This window comes from Anas platyrhynchos, chromosome 15, assembly GCF_047663525.1.
Source record: "Anas platyrhynchos isolate ZD024472 breed Pekin duck chromosome 15, IASCAAS_PekinDuck_T2T, whole genome shotgun sequence".
NCBI classification, from domain to species: Eukaryota; Metazoa; Chordata; class Aves; order Anseriformes; family Anatidae; genus Anas; species Anas platyrhynchos.
In genome coordinates, this window is record NC_092601.1 from 16,886,703 (window position 1) to 16,907,866 (window position 21,164).

At 39.1% G+C, this 21,164-nt stretch overlaps 1 protein-coding gene across 2 annotated transcripts in view; it reads left to right on the forward strand.

Annotated features, from left to right (window-relative positions):
- The window catches only part of USP22 (ubiquitin specific peptidase 22), a 98,992-nt gene that overhangs the window by 76,735 nt on the left and 1,093 nt on the right, over positions 1-21,164 (forward strand). For both annotated transcript variants that reach the window (XM_027469149.3, XM_027469146.3), the window contains 7 exons: positions 3,602-3,749; positions 10,400-10,505; positions 12,188-12,346; positions 13,106-13,232; positions 15,927-16,018; positions 17,512-17,574; positions 19,461-19,610. In XM_027469149.3, the coding sequence (XP_027324950.1) occupies positions 3,602-3,749; positions 10,400-10,505; positions 12,188-12,346; positions 13,106-13,232; positions 15,927-16,018; positions 17,512-17,574; positions 19,461-19,610 (845 nt within the window). The remainder of the gene's footprint in view (positions 1-3,601; positions 3,750-10,399; positions 10,506-12,187; positions 12,347-13,105; positions 13,233-15,926; positions 16,019-17,511; positions 17,575-19,460; positions 19,611-21,164) is intronic.

Consider the following 21,164-nt stretch of genomic DNA (forward strand, 5'->3'; position numbering starts at 1 on the left):
TTCCCATCATTACTCATCCTCACAAGCCTATCAACGTGCGCAGTGCAACTATGTGGAGAGTTGAGAAGTGAGGACAAGAAGGAAAAAGAATGAGAAGATTTATGGCTTTGCTATCTCAAGATGGTACAGTATTGAAACAGCTTATGTATAAAATAAGTTACAACAAATGTACAAAGGCAAAAAAGTAGCTGTGACCCTTAACATAGGCAGTGCACGTTGTAAGGGAAAATGCAGATTTTGTGCCTATGTAGTAAAATCTTTACTCTAAAGTAAGTACAGAAAATATTACATATGCCTGCAAGCACAGCGGTTTTTCTGATTCCTTGAAGCATTACTTTTTGTTGGAAAACCTCTAGTAGGTGTTCTCGTATTCTGAGAGATACGTGTTACCCATCCCTGTATCCGTTGTAAATTTTCTGTACGTTTAGGTCTTAATTGAGAACCAATTTCCAAGAGGAGCTTTTAGCTTCTCAAATTGGACTGGAGCCTGGGACAGGATTTATGCCTCTGAATTTGATTACGAAGCCAGGAGAATGTTAAGTTGATATGTATGCAGGATAGATCAGATGTATCTGTTCACGTAATTGGGAAACTACCTTGTATGTGGTTTTGGCAGGAGGAGGAGAAACAAGTACAGATGCTTGGTTGTTTTTTTTTGTTTTTTTTTTTCCCCCTTCCTCACTGGTATTGATATATATTTTTGGTAACAATAATGCAAACTACAAAGCCTAAAATCCTCCAAGTAGTATTCAAGGGGGTGGGGTGGGATGGGGAAGTTACGGCTACTTGGGTTGTATGTAAGAATGGGGACTTCGGATCCTGTTTTGTCCCAGAATAGCAATTAAATAGCATCTTACCAATCATTTCCAAATTGCTTGAACTAGTTCTCTTCAAAATAAGCAATTAATACTGCTGGATTGCAAACAATTTAAAACAAAGATTATTTTAAACTGTTGGGAAGAGTTGTGCCATTGAAGTATTTTAAAGGTGACTTGCAAAGACATCATTGTTTGTATTTGCACACTTAAATGAAAAGGTTTGTATAACAGTGAATTAATAAGGCTTTAAATGGATTTTTTTTACATCTCCTTTTTTTTTCCTTTTCATGGATTGGATCAGCTCTGATAGTCTTTTTTTTTTTTTTTTCCAGCAACAAGGAAACAGCATGGCTGGGATGGGTGTTTTGTACATTCCAGTTAAAATATTGCTGTTGAATATGCTCAGGTCCTTTTGTTTCATTTTTGATGTATTAGAACCGGGAAGCTTTCCCTACCCCCTCTACATATATTCAATTGCATTTTTACTAGTTGTGTTTCTAGTTTGTGTGATAATAGCTAATAATGTGATAAAGCTTCTTGTTAGATTCTTCTAATCCTAATGAAGCACCAGAGAATGTAAAAATCTGCTGGCAGGTCTAGCGTCTGCAGTGGAGTAATTACGGAGAGTGCTGTTGGTTAAAATGACCAGAGAGCTCTGGGACTAATTGTAAGGAGTGACAGAACAGAGAAGTTTTATTGCTGCAGTTCCCTGAATTATGTTGAGCAGCAGCTGCGTCAGCAGATTTCAATTACCATCCCACTGCTCCAGTCCCCTGGTGTCATTCTTGTTGGCATCAGAGTTAACTATTGATCTTTTTATTTATAGAAGCATTTTGTGGTGTTTGGCTGCAGAGGTATATCTTCTTATTTGGAAAAACTTGAGCTTGCAGTAAAGAAATTTCTTTGTAAGGAAATACACTAAATCCCGACAGACGTGAGGACTAGATGAGAAAATTGTGCTACCTTTTGCCTACCCATCCCTCAAAAGACAATCTGTTTTATCCAGGGAGGTTTGTAGCACCAGACCTGTGCTTGCACTGAGACGAAATGCTCAACCTTTGCAGGGAAAAACATGGGGTTGGGAAAAGAAGCCCCCCCTTTTCCAGTAAGAGTGAGAAATTCCACACTAATGCGTTGTTTTTTTTTTTTTTTTTTTTAGTCTTATATTTGTTATGTGTATTTGCTGCTTACTGTCTTCTGTGTTTGGGAAAAGGAACTAAAAATAAATGGCCGTCGATTTGATAGGATCTTGGCAAAATGCAATCGTGGTGTTGCAGGCACCCTTTACTGGCAAGCATCTCTTTGAAAGGTTAGAGAAGGCAAAAGGCTTTATGAATTTCCACTTGTCGAAAATAAAATATTGCCCCTTTAAATACTTTTTATTTTTTTTTAAACTTTCTCAGTTAAATACCAGTGTGATCAATATGTGTTGGTACATTGCCATGGGGAAATTTGCCATTGCAGTTATTCTGTTCTTATCAGGCTGCAGACCAGTGATTCCAAATCCAGATGGAGCCTGAAGCCCAAGTGAATAAACTCTCCTGGGCCTTTCCCAGCTCCCTGTAGGGGCACCATGAGTATCTCTGCCTTCCTTTTGGAACCAGTATCATGGTGCAGGAGTTCTTGAACAAACACAGAAGTCAGCTTGCTCCAGAAGGGCTTGTTAGCTTTAGCCTCAGACTATGGATGCCAGACTTAGTGGCAGAAGTAAGGAACAGGTGATGGGAGACTCGAGAAGATGAGAATTAAGGAGTTGCAGTGGTAGCACTTGGGTGGAAAGGGAGAGGGGAGTGGAAGGAGCTGAACCTCAGTCCAGGGAAGCAGAGACCATTACCTTTTTTTCTTTCCTTTTTATTTATTTATTTATTTATTTATTTTTGTTTAAGTGGGACCTGGCTGTTAGTTTTTTATTTAAAACCCAAAAGCAAAACAGTGCACAAATTTCTGTAGGCTCCCTCATGCTGATAGAAGACTGTGTCTCCCCAGCTGTGTGCTACCATTCGCCAGTGATGTTTCACATCATCACAGTTTTGCAGACTGAATAATTTGTCTGTGCACTCCCTAATATGCTTCTGGCAAAATCTGCTGGGGCAATTTCAGTTGCTACTGTGGCTGATGCGACAGATTTTGACTAAGGCAGATTATGAAGCAGATGCAGGAGCTGGTCCAGGAGCAGAACTTCGGGCAGCGAGACCCTGCAGGAGTGGTAATAGGCAGCTGACTTTGGGGAGTGGGGTAGATGTTGAGTAAATTTGTTCCCAAAGCCTTGCAGGGCCACAGTATACAATGAAAGGCCAACACCTACATGAGGCTGCTATCCTGCTTGTATTTTTCCTGTAAGATAGGACTGGGTCTTGGTTCAGGGGCTGGATGGTGGTTGACATCTGATACTCTCATCCTCACTGTTTGTCCCCAGTTTTGAAGGCTGTAATTTGTGAACAGAATTGCTGATCTCTTGCAAATACAGTATTTTTTTTTCAGACTATTTTAATAAAAGGCGGTGGTATCAGAAAGGAAGTTTTGAGTTGTTTGTCCCCCTTTTTTAATGCCAATCCACTGTAAAATAAAGGAAATTCCAGGGAGAAAACTGAGGTGCTCAGTTCTGGGATCACTCCTTCGGTAGTCTGTGACAAAAGGCTGTCTGTGTATCTCATTATTAAGGCCATCAGAGTTAAATGGTTTAAATTTATTTGACTAATTGCACTCATTAATTTTTTAATAATTAAATGCATTGAGGCTGTGTAACTTGTTAACAGTCATGTCCTTCTCTTTGCTTTGAGCAGTTTTACTCTGGGCACCGATCTCCTCACATTCCATATAGGTTATTGCACCTGGTATGGACTCATGCACGGCATTTAGCAGGGTACGAGCAACAAGATGCACACGAGTTCCTCATTGCTGCATTAGATGTGCTACACAGACACTGCAAAGGTAAGGCTTGTGCTGAGTCTTCAATCAACAAGGAATATTGGATCAAAAGGAGGTAGAGCAAAGTGTGTGTCTTCCAGTACAGCAGTCTTAGCAAATTCCTTTAAAAACATTTGGTAGACTTAAAGGAAAAGACTTAAATAAACTATTCCTACTGTCAAAAATTACCTAGAGTTAAAAACAGAGAAGCCTTTACATTGGTTTGAATCACCATCCTGTTCTGTTATTGGTTGTGAGTCACTGTCTTTTCTTTTAAATTGCCATTTAAATTCTATTTATACTTGAGGTAGTTGGAACTCTTTCGTGTGTCATCGCTGATGAAAATAACATATAGAGGAGGCTGTGGTTTTGCTTAAATAGTATTCCGCTGTTTTTATGTTGCCCAATTGCTTACAGAAATGTGAATAAGAAAAAGAGTATTTGTTTTTGATATATTTTATTATTCTGTATATGAAATGCATAATTGCACAATACAGTAAAAAACGGTCAATGACATCCTTCTAAGAAGGAAGTATCTAAGGCTTAAATAAGTGGATTTGGTAATACCATATGAAATTACATATTTTAATGTTTGTTAACCGAATTAAATCTAAACTGAAAATTCTCCAAATTGCCAATGGTTGATCCAGCTTGATTCACTTACAAGCATAGTAAAAATCACTGGGAAGGTAAGGGAAATAGAGTAGGGTTGATACTAGGGAAAAAAAAATCCTTCGTCACTAAAAATAAGCTTTAAAGCACTCAGATTTCCTCTAGTGCTTTTAGAATAAGCACTTAGAGGTTAGCTTTCTGTCTTATCAGAGGACTTTCAAAGGGAAGGCTGCTACTGTTCCTTGAAACATTTTGAAGTCTTGCTTTTATCTTCGAGATAATCTTACATGGTAGCAGATGTGCTTGTTCAGATTCATAATAGGTGTCCTCCAAAAGAGTCTTCTCCAAAAGGAGTATTTCCAAGGAAAAGAGTACGTAGGACAGTTTTTTAGTTGTTATTAATATCTGTCAGTTGATAATCACTATCAGAAATTCAATAACCTTAATGAAACGAGTGTTGAAGTGCTGAATTGCTATCAAAATACTGACCTCCTTCTTACTTTGTGTTAACACTGAAAAAACTCTGCTGCGAACAGAAATACTTTGTGGTTCCTGTAAAACTTCTGAACCGTTGACCTAACAAATCTTGAAGCTTTTTCATCTTCTCTGATATAAAATGATGCTCACATTTCTTGTATGCTTCATGATCACTTAGTGAAGGAGTATTTTCTCCTAAGCATTGAAGAAAAAAACACCTTGCAACAATAAAGGTCCTTGCACTGTTTTGAAACTGATAATCTGAAAAGACTTCTTTTTTTCTTGTGTTCTGGCTTTAAGTGAAGACTATGTTATGCATCTTCTGCAATTACCAACAAAATTGAGCTTTCCCAACTGTTTCTTTACTCTTGGTTCTATTTGGCTTCTCTGGCCAAACTGAAAATGTGAAAGAAGATATGTGGAGCATACGTTGTTGGGAAGGGTATATGCATACGTGGGGGTTATTTTACAGTTGTTTGGGTATCACAAACTAGCTGTAAACACTGACTTTTTGTTCACTATCAAACTGAATAGTGGTTTCAGATGGATTGAATTAGGTTTTTGCATCTTTAGCACTGAGTTGTTTTGGCTTGTGGGCACCACTCGCATTCAATGCGATGACTGAAGTTCAGTTGTTCAATGAGTCTCCCTAAATTTGAGCTCTTTGCATGACTATGACTAAACTGTTAAAACGCTGCCAGTGGGAGGGTGCTACCGCTAAATCCTTGATATCTGTGCACCCAGGTTTTTAAACTACAGTTTCTGAAGAAACGGAGAGGCTTTTAATCAACTACGGTAAATTATCTGTGCCACATCAAGGTAGTTTAAAATAAGTGGTTGAGCAGTTGTGTGGGAACCAAAGCAGTTCATATAAACCAGAATTTCAAGTACGATCAAGATAAGCCACTTCTGGAATGAGCTAGTTATTTCGCTCTATAATGAGAACATTTTCCCACTTATATACTTATGTATACAGACAGATACGCACATGCAAAGTACACATATGAAAAATATTATTACTACTAATAAGAATGCCCTAAAGCTACAATAAGCAAATAATGCCTCCCCTGCCAGTATTAAATGCTTGTTTCACTGAATTAAAAAAGAAAGCCACACTAATCAAGTTCTGCCATTGAAACGCATTCAAGAAAAAAATAATCATGGGGAAAAGTTTGTCCAAAAGCCCCAGCTTCTGGATTCATGATTATCAAGTATTTAGGGATGCAAATAAATGCAAGTATGCCTTATGCTAAGACCTATATAAATACCCAGTGATACTTGTTTGGGTAACTTTAGTCATTTATCCTTTTTCCATTCCATTTACTCTTTAAAGGAAATGTTCTAATGCAAGTCAGAATGCTGTGAATTCTCGTTATTGATATCTGTCGTTGCCTAAATTAGGAAAACCAGAAGATTTTGTTGTCCATTAAAAGATCAGTTTTTGTAATACTGCATCTTACGAAATAAGCTTCCCCAGGACTCATGTATGGACTGGCCCAAACATTCAGAAGAAAAGCTCTATTTATCTTCGGATTTGTTTGAGTGTTTGTCTGACTTTTGCTTTGCCACCCTTTCTTTTTCAAGGGGAAAGTGAGTATGGTATGGTGATCTTTTTTAGGGAAGGGTTGTTCAGATGGCTTTAAGGCAGTGTGTGTGAACAAAACAGGAACTTCTTATTTCTGGATCCTTTTTTTTCCTTTGGAAATGGTTCTGCATAAGAGCATTTTAAAGCTCCTGCTGAATGTCGGATCTGATTTCAGCAAGCCCCTAATTATCTTTAAGGTATATGCAGAGGTATACACACCCTTTAAAACTTTTATTCCTTTTTGTTAAACACTGGTTGGATGAGTACTAAATTTTAATGGCCTCTGAGAAATTTTGGAAGCTCGGGGTACCACGTAAATCGTGTCCCAGGGGTGATAGCTCTTCTTGTGATAGCACTGTTGTGTTCAGCTGTGGCATCAAGGCAGGGCATTTTCTGAGCATTTACCAGGGCTTCTCTGTGCTGCTGGAGTGATACAAAATGTGTCTGAATAAAAAGGAATTGAGTCTGTTGTGCATATGCATTGCTATTGTTCATTCCAACAGCTGGAGAAGGATGGATTAACTGAAAAGTAGTATGGGGGGGGAGCTAAGCTATTAATTCCTCCTTGTGCTACCATTCACCAAACTGCACAAGATCTGTTCTTAAAAGCATACTCCAAATAAAAACAAGATTATTTTTTTGAATACTGAATTATTTTTCAAGCATTACTACTGAAAATGACTTTTACAACTGTACCTGCATTGCTTGCTGTTCCAACCTCTTGCTGGTTTGATAGTGCTTAAAGTTCTACATTGTTGTTGTTTGCTGGCATTGGTGGTCCTCCTCCCCACAAAAGCTTTGAAATAAGATTCAGAGCTTACTCTACAGTCAGGTATTGGCCTCTTTGCCAGAGTAATGCTCAATATGACGAGCCAGTTCTAATTACCAGTGCTGTGGAAGAAATTTAAAGAGTTCTGATTTTGCAGACTCCTGTGACAGTGAGGTTCCAGTACGTCGTGTTTTACCATGTCTTGGGCATCCTCAAACTGGGAGAAACTCAGACCACAATTGTTGCTTTCTTACAGGGAGCAAGACTGTGCTTCAAAAGTTAATATTCAGCCCAGTGAAATCTGTCTATTTTTTTTTCCTTTTATTGCAAGAGCAATACCACTTAAGCAGCAAAGAGCAGTAGCTGTGATGTGCATTTATACACAAAGATTTGAAAACAAGTTAGAAAATTTGAAGTAATGCTGTGTGAGTGATGCCAAACTCAGCCAGTATTATCCAATTGCAAAACACACAATGGAAGTTGGTGACAAAACATACTTATTATTGGCTTTAACTTGGAGTTCGGTTTTGAAATAACCTGTTTTTACTGTTGATACTTGTGATTTACCTTTAGAAGTATATCAAATGTGTATACATTTGAGCCAAAGTTAATGTGCTTCATTATTGCACAGGCACAGTAGCAATTTCTTTGTAAGTTTCATTTAATTTGAATCCAAGCTCTTATACTCTTTTTTGTCATTTATAATTACGTTAATGTGTATATTGATGTATTTTCAAGTTTGTTTTAGTCTTGTGCTCACAAATTTCTTACGATAAGCTGCTGGTTTTCCTAGTAGGAATTGTGAACAGCTTTAAAAATGTAACTATGAAAGTGAAACCTACTTGGTAAGATAGAAATGTTGAAGAGAACCTTAACTCGAGCACAACAACCTAGCAGCTTCCAGTTCTCAGCTGCATAATATACCTCCTCTCAGCATCTGTTACATACTGACAAGTGTGAGTAGGTGGTAATCTTACTTTTTTTTCCCCTCCTCTCCAACCAAATGTCATGGGAACTAATGTTGAGTGGGTAATGCCCTTCTGTTTGGCTGTGAACAAGCTTGCAGGATATTCTTTTGAGACCCTCTCGTCACTGATCCTGATTGACTTGTGTAATTGAAAAGGGAGCTTCGGTGCTCTCCTCTAGTCAGACACGGCTGTCCAGTAGAGGTGTCTAACAGGGATGTTACCTGTGGTCCAGTGAATGAATCGGGATGCTTTATCTCTGCTTCTGCCCCCTGAAAACAAAGTAGAGGGAGGGAATCGATCTCAAACGGTGAGGCTACAGGAATGTAGTTGTGTGTTGTTCCTTTAAAAAGGGGAGCTTTAAAAACAAAGATTTAAAAAAAAAAAAAAGGGAATTACTTTTTTAAATTACTTTTTTAAAGCTTGTATGTGATCTTTTTGTAAAGGTGAAGAATGTCTTGTACAGTCTCTCTATATATGCTCTATTTATTAGCTTAACATATCATCATAGACCTTCTAAGGATCTGGAGTTCAGTAAGATTTAGCTGTAGTTCAGATCAAGAAGTGTATGAGTCTGAAAACCCCCAACTGAAAGCACGTATATTTGAAATCTTATTTTAGAGCATTTTGTTCAAGAGACATTTTAAGGAAACAATATGTTTTCCTTGGCAATTCAAACACATTTCTAAAGCAGGCAATTGAGAGCTTTTCTGAGGCATTTAGGATCTAATAGACTCAAGTGGCCAACTGCAGCTTAGTAGGTATCACCTTTGTCTTTTTTTCCCACGTCCAGTATCAGGTGAAACCTTTGTCATTTTATAAAACATCTTCTACAAACTTCTGAAGCTTTGTTTGGAAAAAATCTCATCCCTTCTTGATACTGCTGCAAGCAGACTCCAGCAAGAGCACCTTATGAGAAAAGTGTTGGGTTTTTTTGGTCCTGTGTTTTTGAGTTTGTTTTGGTGTTTTTTGACACACTTGACTAGAAAATAATTATTTTAGAGTAATAACTGTGATTTGAGGAGTCAGCACCGTAGTATTTAATTTCTGAAAGTGAAATATTTACTACTAAGTTAAATATACCAGGAAACCTGTCAAAATTTAATTGTCTTAGCAGTTTCTATTTTACAGGATATTGGAAGAAACCTGAAAATGTGCTTTACAAAATGATTAGCCCCTGCTGTAAATACCTTGTGTGTGCATCTCTGTTTACAAAGCAAAACTAATTGCATCTATCCTACCTAAGGAAGTAAAGCATAAGTGGCAGAAATCAAAGGAAAAGCATATCACTCCTATTTTACCTATGGGGAGTGGAAGGAGTGTGCTTCAACACCGAGAACTGTGCCAAGAAGGTTTTGGTTGTTTATGTAATGCTCTGGTTAGTCTCAGAAAGCTGAATTGGCCTAATCTTGGCACTCAAATCCTAAAAATGAATCGCTGCACTCCTGAGACCCGCAGTGACAGTGTATAATGAGATAGGTACGTGTTCTTCGTGCCCCGTGGGAAGTCAGAGGGTTGCCGTGTCTCTGTGAAGAAGCTGGGGGAAGACACAGCACTCACCTTCCCACTCCTGATAAGGACATCTTCCATTTTTTCACTGGTGAAAACTTGAACTGGCAGTAAATGCTGGAAGAACAGGCTGCACGCAGCAGGCTGGAGCTTTATGGGTCTTAACAAAGCTCCTCCCCTTGCTGGAGTCTCAGAAGTTTGCCGTGTTAAAATTAAAAAGTAGTATTTGCTGACGTTTTTCCTCTGTGTTCATTTAGGAAAATAATGTGCTATTGAATGCCCTGCCTAAGCAGAAATTAGTGCTTCTGTGGTGAAGTGCTGGCCATTTGTGTAGATACAAATGTTGCACGGCGGCCCTCTTAGTGAAGTTTAAATAGTTATTTTCATTAACCACCTTGGCAGCTCCTTCATCTTAGGGGCTGATCTTCATACCACATAGTACAAAGTAAATCTCTGCAGAGGGAGGCAGGGCTATGGCTTGGAAAGGGGGTTTGTTGACTGCCGTTACAGCCTAAAGCTTCACCTCTATAGATAGAGTTAATTGCAACTGGTCACCTTCTGATTCTCTTCTGTATTTTGCTAGAAGCTCCTTGTTTTTCTTTGCACAGCATTTTCAGGATTGTCTGAATTGTCTGTGTGAACGTGTAGTATGCTTATGAGTGTGCATTATAATGAGTTACCGGAGAGGCAGTCCAAGACAAACCACCATTCCCCAGGAAGATTTTTGACTTCTCAGTCTGTGTTTGCATTCCTCCAGGTGATGATAATGGGAAGAAGGCCAACAACCCCAACCACTGTAACTGCATCATAGACCAAATCTTCACAGGCGGACTGCAGTCTGATGTTACCTGTCAAGTCTGCCAGTAAGTGCTTTGTTTCTAATTCCATGCTCTGATTTGAAGCTGCACTCTGTACTGCAACAGTGTTGTGAATCTTTTCTTTCTTGAATAAAATAAGTTCCTGCAAGACAACAACTGTTTTAAGAACAAGATGAGCTAAATACAGTCAATTACCAGTTAACCATCATATATTAAGACATGCCAAAGAAAAAAAATAAAAGAAAAGCTATCTGGAAAGCATCACCGGCTTATGAATGTAAGCTGCTTACTACTCTGAAGAAGGTTGTTATTTTCCAAGTTTGTGAGAAAAAGACTTCCGAGATCTCATTGGTTTTGGAAGTATGCAATTGCCACTGCATTTGAGGAAAGTTCTGATATGTAATCGTATTTTCCTTCAGTTAAGAGCCTTGTGTATCATCAGGAGAGGTTTGAAAGAGACTGATGTTATGTAATCTCAGGTACCAGCAAGTGTGTGTCTTACAAGAGTAAGAAAAATTGTATTTGTTGTTCTACTGTGTACTGGAGCAAGCTGACTTCTCTTTCAAGATGTTTGGTGTTGCCACAGTTCAGAAGTTAGATCTCTTGTGTGGGGATTTTTGTTCTCACATTCTTTATAATTAGCCATGGTGTCCTGTAGATGGACCATTGTGCTCTCTTTATTTGAATTTGGTTTTATTCTCAATTTTCTGGGGAGATTTGCGGAAGATTCATTGTAGGAAAAAATACGAAATTATGTTCTTTGCCTGGTAGAGCCACAGAATCATATCATAATAAAAAGTTTGTTGTGTAATGATACTGTATTAACATCGAAGCAATTTTAACAAAACAAGTTCGTTTTGAAAATTCACAAGATCTGCACAAATGGAAATGGAAAAAAGGCAGAATATTGTACGCTTAGTGAAATCTTGGAGACAAAGACACGAGTTTTAGAGGAAGAGGGAACTCAACAAGAAAAAAGCATAATGACCACAAACAGAAAATGTTTCTAAAGTAGAACCCAAAACTAAGGTTTCCATTAATATGTAAATGGTAGAAGAAAAAGGATTTGAGTCAGTACAAGATAAAATTTTGAGAAGTTTTCTCCATAGTCTAGGTGATGACTTATATTCAGCTGACTTGCACAGAAATCTGATCAAGAACATGTACTTCTTGATGCAGTTATTCTTTGGCTTCTCAAATTCCAAACGTTGCAAGGGATTCTCATAAGTACTGCAATGCTTAATTCATTGCAGTATTGTGTAGCAGAAATATTTGGCTTTCTTTTTATTTAAGTACTTTTAAGCACTATCTTCCATGTCTGAGCAGAGGACCAGCCTACTGAAGTAGCTGGACTACATGTCGCTCTCATTGTAGGTGTTAGCTGGTAGTATGACCAGATCCTCTATCTCCAAGCAACGCCCAACTGGTTCACTTGGAGTCACGGGACTCCGCTAGGTGGGAGAATGTATTCAACAACCAGATTTCTGCATTCGCTGTAACAAATACATTACCTAAAACATATGGCTTTTAAATATGCAGAAAAACAATCAGTTGTGGGAAGACACTCTCGAGCAAATTGTATTTCTTTTGTCATCTTTGAGTGCCCTCTAGGGGCGATGTAAATCCCATAGTTCTTTAAAGTACAGTATCTGGTGTGCACTCTGAAATGAGAGATCTGTTCATTTTACTTCCTTTAAATATGTATTAAACTGCTTTCTTTTTCATAGTGGCGTTTCCACAACGATAGACCCATTTTGGGACATCAGTTTGGATTTGCCAGGCTCTTCCACCCCGTTCTGGCCACTGAGTCCGGGGAGTGATGGCAGTGTCGTAAATGGGGAAAGCCATGTATCAGGCACCACCACTCTCACAGACTGCTTGCGAAGGTATGAATTGAGACAAATACAATTTTGGTGGGTAAAAAGAATTTGGCTTCATTCTGTTTTCCACAGGTGGCATTGAGAAATGGGAACAAGTGGTGCTTTGTCATGGCATTATCCACAAACAACATTTCATACATATTTTAGATTTTTGCACAAGACAAAATGAGAAAGATATAGAAGTTTCAGAGCAAAAGTAGGCTTAACGATAAGCAGACAAACCCAGTTGCCATGTGATGCAAAAAGAAAATAAATTTTACACTGCCTGCTGCCAGGCAGTGTGATTTTATATCATCAAAACCTCAAGTGTCTCTCTCCATGTCAGCTGAGCTTTTGACCCCAGCCCTAGAAGGCTACAAGCAAGAAGAGTGTCCTGCAGACTAGTGTGCAACTGATCACAGAAATCTGTTGTACCGCTTCATAATTTCCATATCAGTGTTTTGGGGTTTGAAAATGAACTGTCTTTGTCTGAAAATAAGATGTCCAGTTCCAGGAGGTGAGGAAACATTTAGCTTCTTTCTCAGTTATTTATGCATTTCAGTGCAACGTGCCCAAGTAGAGCAATGATAGATGTGCAGTTTGGATGTCTAAACCAGAGCACTTTACACTATTATATTTTTTTCTGAATTATGACATAAAAGCCATGAGCAACTTCTCTTGTGGTGTCAATGAGTCACAAGGAAAAGTGAAAGAAGCAGTTTCAGCGTGTGTGGAAAATAGTCTGATCATGTTGTGCATCCTTTTGTTTTTTATTTTTTAATTCAGGTTTACAAGGCCAGAACATCTAGGAAGCAGTGCCAAAATCAAATGTAGTGGTTGCCATAGCTACCAGGAATCTACCAAACAACTCACTATGAAGAAATTACCCATTGTGGCCTGTTTTCATCTCAAAGTAAGTTCACAGGGGGCAGACAGAGCAGGGAACATACATTCCTCTTTGAGAGGATGAGCTAAATTCCTGGACATATCTTCTGGCTTTCACTGGCTGTTCTTTTATGATATAAATTAATATAAGGAACAGCTTGCATGCCTAGCTAGATTTTCTATTAAGATATTATTACATTACATATAATGTAGCTTTGCAGTATGTCTCTGGGAACCTAACAAGAATCTAGAAACAAAATGGAAGGTTAGTACAATACCTGAACGATTGTAAAGACCAATCTTCGATAACATTTACTCATACTGCACAGTAACATTTTTACCCTTCATTTCTACTGGAAGGATACCACAGAAAAGCTCTGTGTTGAAGGGAAGATATAAAAAAAAGTTAGCAGTTGCAAAAGATTCTTTTATATTCCCAACTAATTAGCTCAAGATAGTTTAGTCCTGTAAGATTTGTGTCTTAAATATAAAGAGCGTGACTGTGGTGCAGAGCAGGCATCTATCACAGGAGACGACTGTCATTCTGTGTCAAGAGGCAAAGGGTCCTTGAAAAGTGATGCCACAGGCTTTTATGGAGGCAGCCACCATTATAACTTAACTGCATCTTTGATCTGCTTGAACAGATGCAGCCCTCTAATATTTCGAGTGTCTCCTGGGTCAGAATGACAGTCCTCTCATTGCTAGGCAGCAACTGACGGTCACTGTCCTCACCTCTAACTATGATCAGTGCTTCAAGAAACTCTGTATCTGGTGGTACTAATGTCACATAAACTACCTAAAGAATAGCAGCACTTTATACCTATGGCCACAGTGACTGGAAACATACAAATCAGCAACCTCTGTGCTGTGCACCAGTGAAGGCTTGCATTGCTTCTCCTTTTCCAGTGGGGAAATCACACACACTCCTACCTTTTGCACCAGAAGCTACTTTTGGTTATTTAATTCCTACATGGTTTCTAGGCTTTGAACGTTGGCAAAACACCCAAGTAACTTTAATAGTTTTGGAAGTAGACCTTTATCTTGTACTTGTCACAGTCTGGAGTTTTGCTGTAGCAAACAGGTTGTTTTTCTGGTTTATTTTCCAGTAGTCCTCTAAGCTAGTTCAGTACATTCATACTGGAAAATCTAATAAGGTGCAACCACAGTGTCACGGTCTCACTGAGCAAGCCGTGTATTGTATTCAATATACCATTGTAGTTTGGAACTGTTGAATAACATAGCAGCTCCATTTCCAGCGTGGCAGCAATTTCAAAGTTTATTTTCAAAATCTGGCTTGTACAGAAGCTTGCTAATGAAATGAAGTCTTGGCATGAAAGCACGGGGTGCCGTAGGAAGGTCTGCATTCATGAGAAAGGGCTGGTTCTGCTTTCTACTAGAGAAGGATTTTACAGGCAGAGAGAATTCCCAGTCCTCTAACTTAGAGGCCTTTTGAGACTGTTTGGCACAATAATGCCTTCAGATGTTCACCCCCAAATATGCCAGCATTTCCTCAGTTATACCTTGAGTATTAACCAAGGTGATCTGCAGTGTGATAAGCTAAGACAGGAGCCTGACTGGAATAGGTACAGGCACAGCTCCTTTGTTTTCCTGCTGCTCTTTGTGGTCATCCTGAAGGATGTTCCTGCGTGGCTGACTTGGTTGCCTTTTTTTTTTTATTTAAGAGAGGGAGAGATGTTTGAGGGCATTGGCTTTTTTTTTTTTTTTTTTAATGCAGAGCAGTTGGCAAGATGTGTAGGTGATTCTGCTCTTTGGACAAGGCAATGTGAATACGCTAACCCCCCCCCGCTACACTCAGTTCAATATTTGTGTTATGCAGAATGACTGAAGAATTGTTTTTGATTTTTTTCCTAAATGATTGTGTTGTCCCATCCATCCAAAATGCAAATTCAATTTCATGAGTTAAAGTAAAAAAAATAAATAAATACAAAAGGTAAGAATTAAAGAAGTCTCAGCTTTTCACGTCTGGATCTGTTGCTAGGGAATTGTTACGGCACCACAATTGGAAAATAATTAACTTGAAGTGTAAATAGAGCAGAATTTCTGAGAAATGGGGAAAGAAGCTGCCTTTAAATAGCAACTCATTCATCTCTTTCTGTTATTTATTCCTGTTACCATTAAATGTTCGATTGACAAGATGAAGAAAGGGTGGTGGGTATTGCAGGCTGCTTTTGGCCAAGGGACAAGGCTTTTTTATTATCATATTCCATTTTTGCCTTAATTTGAATTGGTATTCCTGTGTAGTCTTGACTTCTGTCATTTGAGATGATTGGATGGGTGGATTAAGTGTGTGAATCCGATAGCTAGAGCTCTGTCACCAGTTCTGTGTGCTAGTGTAGGCAGCAGCCCTGCATTCAAATATTACACAGTACAAATGAATGTGGGGCTGGTTAAAGGCTGTGTGTGCTGACTAATGTATTATTTTAATATCGTTTGGGAATACATTTGTGTGGATAGGTACTAAGGTAAACAATCTAATGAATTTTATATTTTTCCTCTACAAATCGTGACTTATTTTCCTAGTAGAAATTGTGTTTTATCATTTCCTTGGGGATCCTCCCAGAAAAAAAATCTGGGAGTGTCCCTAGCTGCTGACTGCTAATATGCTTTCATGTCATTGTACCTAAGCTTAGAACACTTATAATAGGCTAAATTTTCTGTCTATCTCAAAAAAACAACAAAAATTCTTCCACTTTGTCTCCAGCGGTTTGAACACTCAGCCAAACTGAGGCGAAAGATCACTACGTATGTCTCGTTTCCGCTGGAGCTGGACATGACACCATTCATGGCTTCCAGGTGTGTACCGAGTTCAAAATCCCCAAAGACCCTGGACAGAACTGTTTACCAGTTCCATAAATGTGCAGCATGAAACATGGAACATCCTTGAATCAAGGTTATAGAACAGTATGTATAATGGTGCTTCTCCTGTAAGCTTCTCCTTGAGATGTGCATCGTTTCTAAACTAATTTCAGATACACTATTGAGTTTTGTGTGCCAGAAAGGGCTTGATATTTAAACATTTTTTTATTATTAATGTGTGTTATGTTTGTGGTTGCATGTTAAACTTGTAGATTCAGATCCATCGTGCCTTCAGATTTTAAAGATCTGTGCTTTGAGCATCACCTGAATGCACACCCACCGGGTCATCTTGTGTTAGTAGGCAGATTAGACATTAAAATAGTGTCCAACCTAGTAATTCTGAGGTTGTAAAATTCCTTCCTCTCTATTCCTGTGCACATACAAAACTGTTTTTTTGTTTTGTTTTGTACATTCAACTTCTGTTTAAAAAACGCTTCCAGAAAAGCACAAAGTCCAAGTTAAAATAGGTTAAAATTTCTATTTGGCATTTAAACAAACAGTAAGACTTCTCCCACCTCCCAGGTTCGGGAAAGACACAACACTTATATTAAAAGTACCTTTAAAAAAGGAACTTGATCAGCTCAGTAAAACAAGTATCTATCAGGTATTCCCTTCAACTATACAAGAAGGTATTCAGATTTAATTTGTATTTGAAGCAACACAGAAAGCTCCAAAACGTGGCATCTCTTAACACAGGGGCTCTATTTGAGGCTAAAATTGTAAAAGTAATTTCAAACATTTTTTTTTTCTCCCTGGAGAAAAGTAGATGCTTCTGCCAGTAGAGAAAGGAGAGCCCTGCAGCTCTGTTAAATAGTGTTATATTAAGAATATATGGTTTATTCCAGTTTATTCTGGAGAATTTGAGACTTTTCTGTTCCTCTGTGCTGAATTCTCCCTGGATAGAACAGGCTCTGCTGATGAAAGGTATCAAGCATAATGGAATATAGATGGGATAATCAGGAGGCATAGCTCAGTAATCTGAATTTCATCGCCTATGAAATCAACAGCATAATCCTATTGCTGCTGTCAAAACACAAAATGAATTTACAAGTCAGAGCCAGGATGATTGACCCATCAGAGGATAAGGGATTGATGTAATTAGATATTTTTACAGGTTTAAAATACAAATCGTTTCTTAACCTTTTTTAAAGCTTTTTGGATAGGGCATCTGACGTAAACAGATCTGTATTTGCAGCTCCGAAGCCTTGACCGGCTGGAGAAATGCTGCTTCCTATGTAGCACTGCTGCAAGAACAAATAAAGCATCTTTTAGCATCCTAATCAGCAGCCCTTCTCTGCTGCTAAGCAGCATTGTGCCTTTGAATTAGGACCTGGATTCAGCTAACAGGCTGTGTCGTGTAAAACCTATTTCCTCGGTTTGGGAAGCCACTGCTTTAAGTGACTGGATTTTTGTGTGTGTGTGTGTTGCAGTAAAGAGAGCAGAATGAACGGGCAATACCAGCAGCCGACGGATAGTCTAAACAATGATAATAAGTAAGTGGTACATTCCGTGACTCCTATTGTGAAAGGTAGTTGTCTTCTAGAAGGAGATGTACAGGCTGCTGTACATCCTGCAGCGCGAAGTGCGTTACCGTGTTTGACAGCACAGTAAGTCTGAACTGTTGCAAAATAAAGCTTCATTTGCTCTGATTGCATACCCTTTCGTGGTTCTGTGGCAGCTCACTTGCTAATCTGAAGATGCTAACCCCAGCAATCGGTCTGTGGGCAATGTTAAAGGCTATGGGTCCAGTATTAAAAGGGGTGGGTGTTTCCTTTAAATAATCAAATTTCTATTGCAATGGCAAAGGAGGTTCCAGAGGATTGAAAGTAAGTCCCAGTTAGATGACCCCAGTAATTGCGGGGTCTGTTGGTCAGGCACGAATTGCAGTCAGAATAACAGAGTGGCTGACACATGACTCGCTCAAGAATTTAAAGGAGAGTAATTGAAACGAACACTCAGAGCTTTATGGAAAAAGAGATGGTCACACAAACTTCTTTTTTAATTAAGGTTACAAATTTGGTTGCTGCTGCCATATGCTAATGTTGTGTGTTTAAATTCCTCAAGGCATTTCATTTGCACTAAAAGTTTCATTAAGAAACTGGAATTACAGAACAGATCGAAAAACTAACCACCTAGGTCTTGGTGCAGTTGTCATAGAAGCAGATAGCAATCAGGTGTGCCACCTGTGCTCCTGTAGGGATTGGCTCGTGAGAGGTCTAGCGTTTAATAACTGTTAGCAAAGAGCTAAAAGAAAACAAAATCGATCACTGTTGAGGCTTGCACGCAACATAGGTTGAAGTAGCTGTTAATGCAGAAAAAGATGAGGTAATTAGGTAACAGCAGAGATGTCTGAGTTGCTCAGTGTGCTGGATGCCAGTAAACAGTTGGGGCAGTCCTAGAATCCTGCATCTAGGACTGAAGTGTTGTCCAGCCTAATAAGATTTCCACCCAGGAAGAGGGTGACTTTAACACGTGTGGCTCTGTAGACAGTCAGCTGAATTAAGAGCCTTGTTGTGGCACCACTGTGTCAAAAGAGCTCTGTGGTTTTTGAAGATAAGTAGGACAATATCAAGGGAGATTAGAGAGATTATTTTACCATGGTGTAGCTGTGTTTGCATCCAGGTTGGAGGATACCATTTTAAAAACAGGCAAAGATTGGAGAACATTACAAAAAGAGCCGCAAATATAGCTGGGAACAAAATCTTACCTTTGAACAAAAAAAGGACTTCAGTCTTTCCTGTTAAAGAAAAAAAAGTTGAAGCTAACTTAGTATATCAGTACCTATCTTTACAGCAGAGATGTCAGGTAGTTTTCAGGTTAGCAAATAAATTCACAGCGACATCCAAAAGCTGGAAGTTGAGGCTGAAAATATTCGGCATTTCAAAATAAGTACAGACTTTCCAGATTAAGGACAATTACTCAGTACAGCAGTTTATCGCTGGAAATAGTTAAGATTAGCTATACTTTAGATTACCTCCTTCCTCAACCCCAAAATGCTTTTTTTCTGGTTCACCAGAGTAGCTAGTTCACTAGAGGGAAATAGGAGGTCAGACTAGATAATAGTGGTCCTCTGCAGGAATGCATCAAGATCGATCTATTTTAGAAGAAAAATCTTCAGTAGCTAGTATTGGTGAAGCTGATGGCTGTCATCAGACTGGAAAGTTGCAGTAATGGCAAGCCAGGGAAAGAAAAATGTGGTTCTTTTTCCCTGGGCAAGGGTGCCCCATTTCCAGTCAGTGTTAAGAGCTGGTGTTTTATTGATGGATCTGATCCCTTACCATTTCTGTATGTGCTTATGAACACAAGCTTTTGCCTCTTTAAAATGTCATTTATTTTTCCCCTTTTGATCCACGTATTGATTAACTCTCTTCTGCACCAGGTATTCCTTGTTTGCAGTAGTTAATCACCAGGGAACCTTGGAGAGCGGGCACTATACCAGCTTCATCCGGCAGCACAAGGACCAGTGGTTCAAGTGTGATGATGCCATTATCACCAAGGCTAGCATTAAGGATGTACTAGACAGTGAAGGGTAAGTTACGAACTGAAAAGGGAGAAGGAAAAAAAAAATAGTCCTTTGGGTTTTTCTTACTTACAGGTGAAAGCCCCTATAACCTCTGAGAAGACTTAATTACTCTCTTCGAATATGTAATGGTTCTTAATGTATGTATCGGTGCTTCAGAGTGTTGATTTGTAGTAGTGAATTGGATTAAGGAAGAAAAGGGGAAGGACACGGGAGCATTGGCAGTGTTTGTAACTGGTGCTCCAAACTCTGGCTTGCTAACGGAGGGGAATCTGAAAAGTGTTATGGTCACCCCGTGGAGGAGCAGGGCTGTTTGAGTATTCATCTTAGGAAGAATTTCTTTACTGAAAGGGTTGTTAGGCACTGGAACGGGCTGCCCAGGGAGGTGGTGGAGTCACCATCCCTGGAAGTCTTCAAAAGACGTTTAGATGTAGAGCTTAGGGATATGGTTTAGTGGGGACTGTTAGTGTTAGGTTAGAGGTTGGACTCGGTGATCTTGAGGTCTCTTCCAACCTAGAAATTCTGTGATTCTGTGACACACTCTGATCTTTGCGTAACCTTTGGGTTATTGTGAGTGTAACAGATTTGAGGAAGAGCCATTAAGAAAATAGCACGAGGCAGTTGCAAGGCTATATGGGAGGCAGGCATAGAACATGAGCTGTTTCTTAGTTCATGTCTTTAAATTGATTTCAGGTTGACATCATGATTTCAGATGCTTGCATTAGACAAGCAGTGGGAGCGCAGAGCAGTAGTTTGCAAGGGAAGCATCTTGGTGTTCCTCATTTGAGGGAAGCACTGGGGATTGGTATATATTTCAAGAATAAGGTAACTTCAAAACTGAAGTCTTCGTTTTGGCATTTTCAACTGTGGAAAGATAAGCCTGCTTTGTTTTTCTTTTAATTATTCATGACATTTCCATTGATTTCTGCAGGCACAGATGTTCAGCTTGCAATTTTTAAAACAGATTTTGCCATCCTTTTTTGAACTTCAACTGGAAAGTGCAAAATTTCTCCTATGGTACCTGAATTTTAGTGTTAAATGATTTGAGTAACTCGTGCTTTGAGGTCAGCAGAAGAAATAAGCTTTTCTTCAGTAAGAACTGGCTAGCTTTGGACCTGGGATGGGGTATGTTGGAGAAGAAACTGCCATATGCAAGGAGGAGAGGATATGCAACACAACTGCTGCACATCCATCTCAGTAAAGGCTAGTTTGATCTCTGATCCATTTTCCTTGGTTCAGATTAAATCTGGCACTGAGTAGATCTGCATTGTGTGAGGGAAGCTCTGTAGGACTGGAAATGGAAAAATAATAATTGGAAAGTCTAAAAATTATGCTGAAGCTTTTTAACAGAGTCATGCAATGACCCTGTCAGTGTGTGGTGTGTAAAGGGTACGTAGAGATCACTCTGCTTCCCTCTACACGTAACTGCTTGAGAGCTGGGCTCTGTTATGTAGCAGTACACACACAGTAATTAAGGACAGGAAGAATTTCATCTTGTTAAAACACCAGATTTGAGTGCAGATTGAGACATTAGACACATGAGCTGTATTTGATTGGGACACA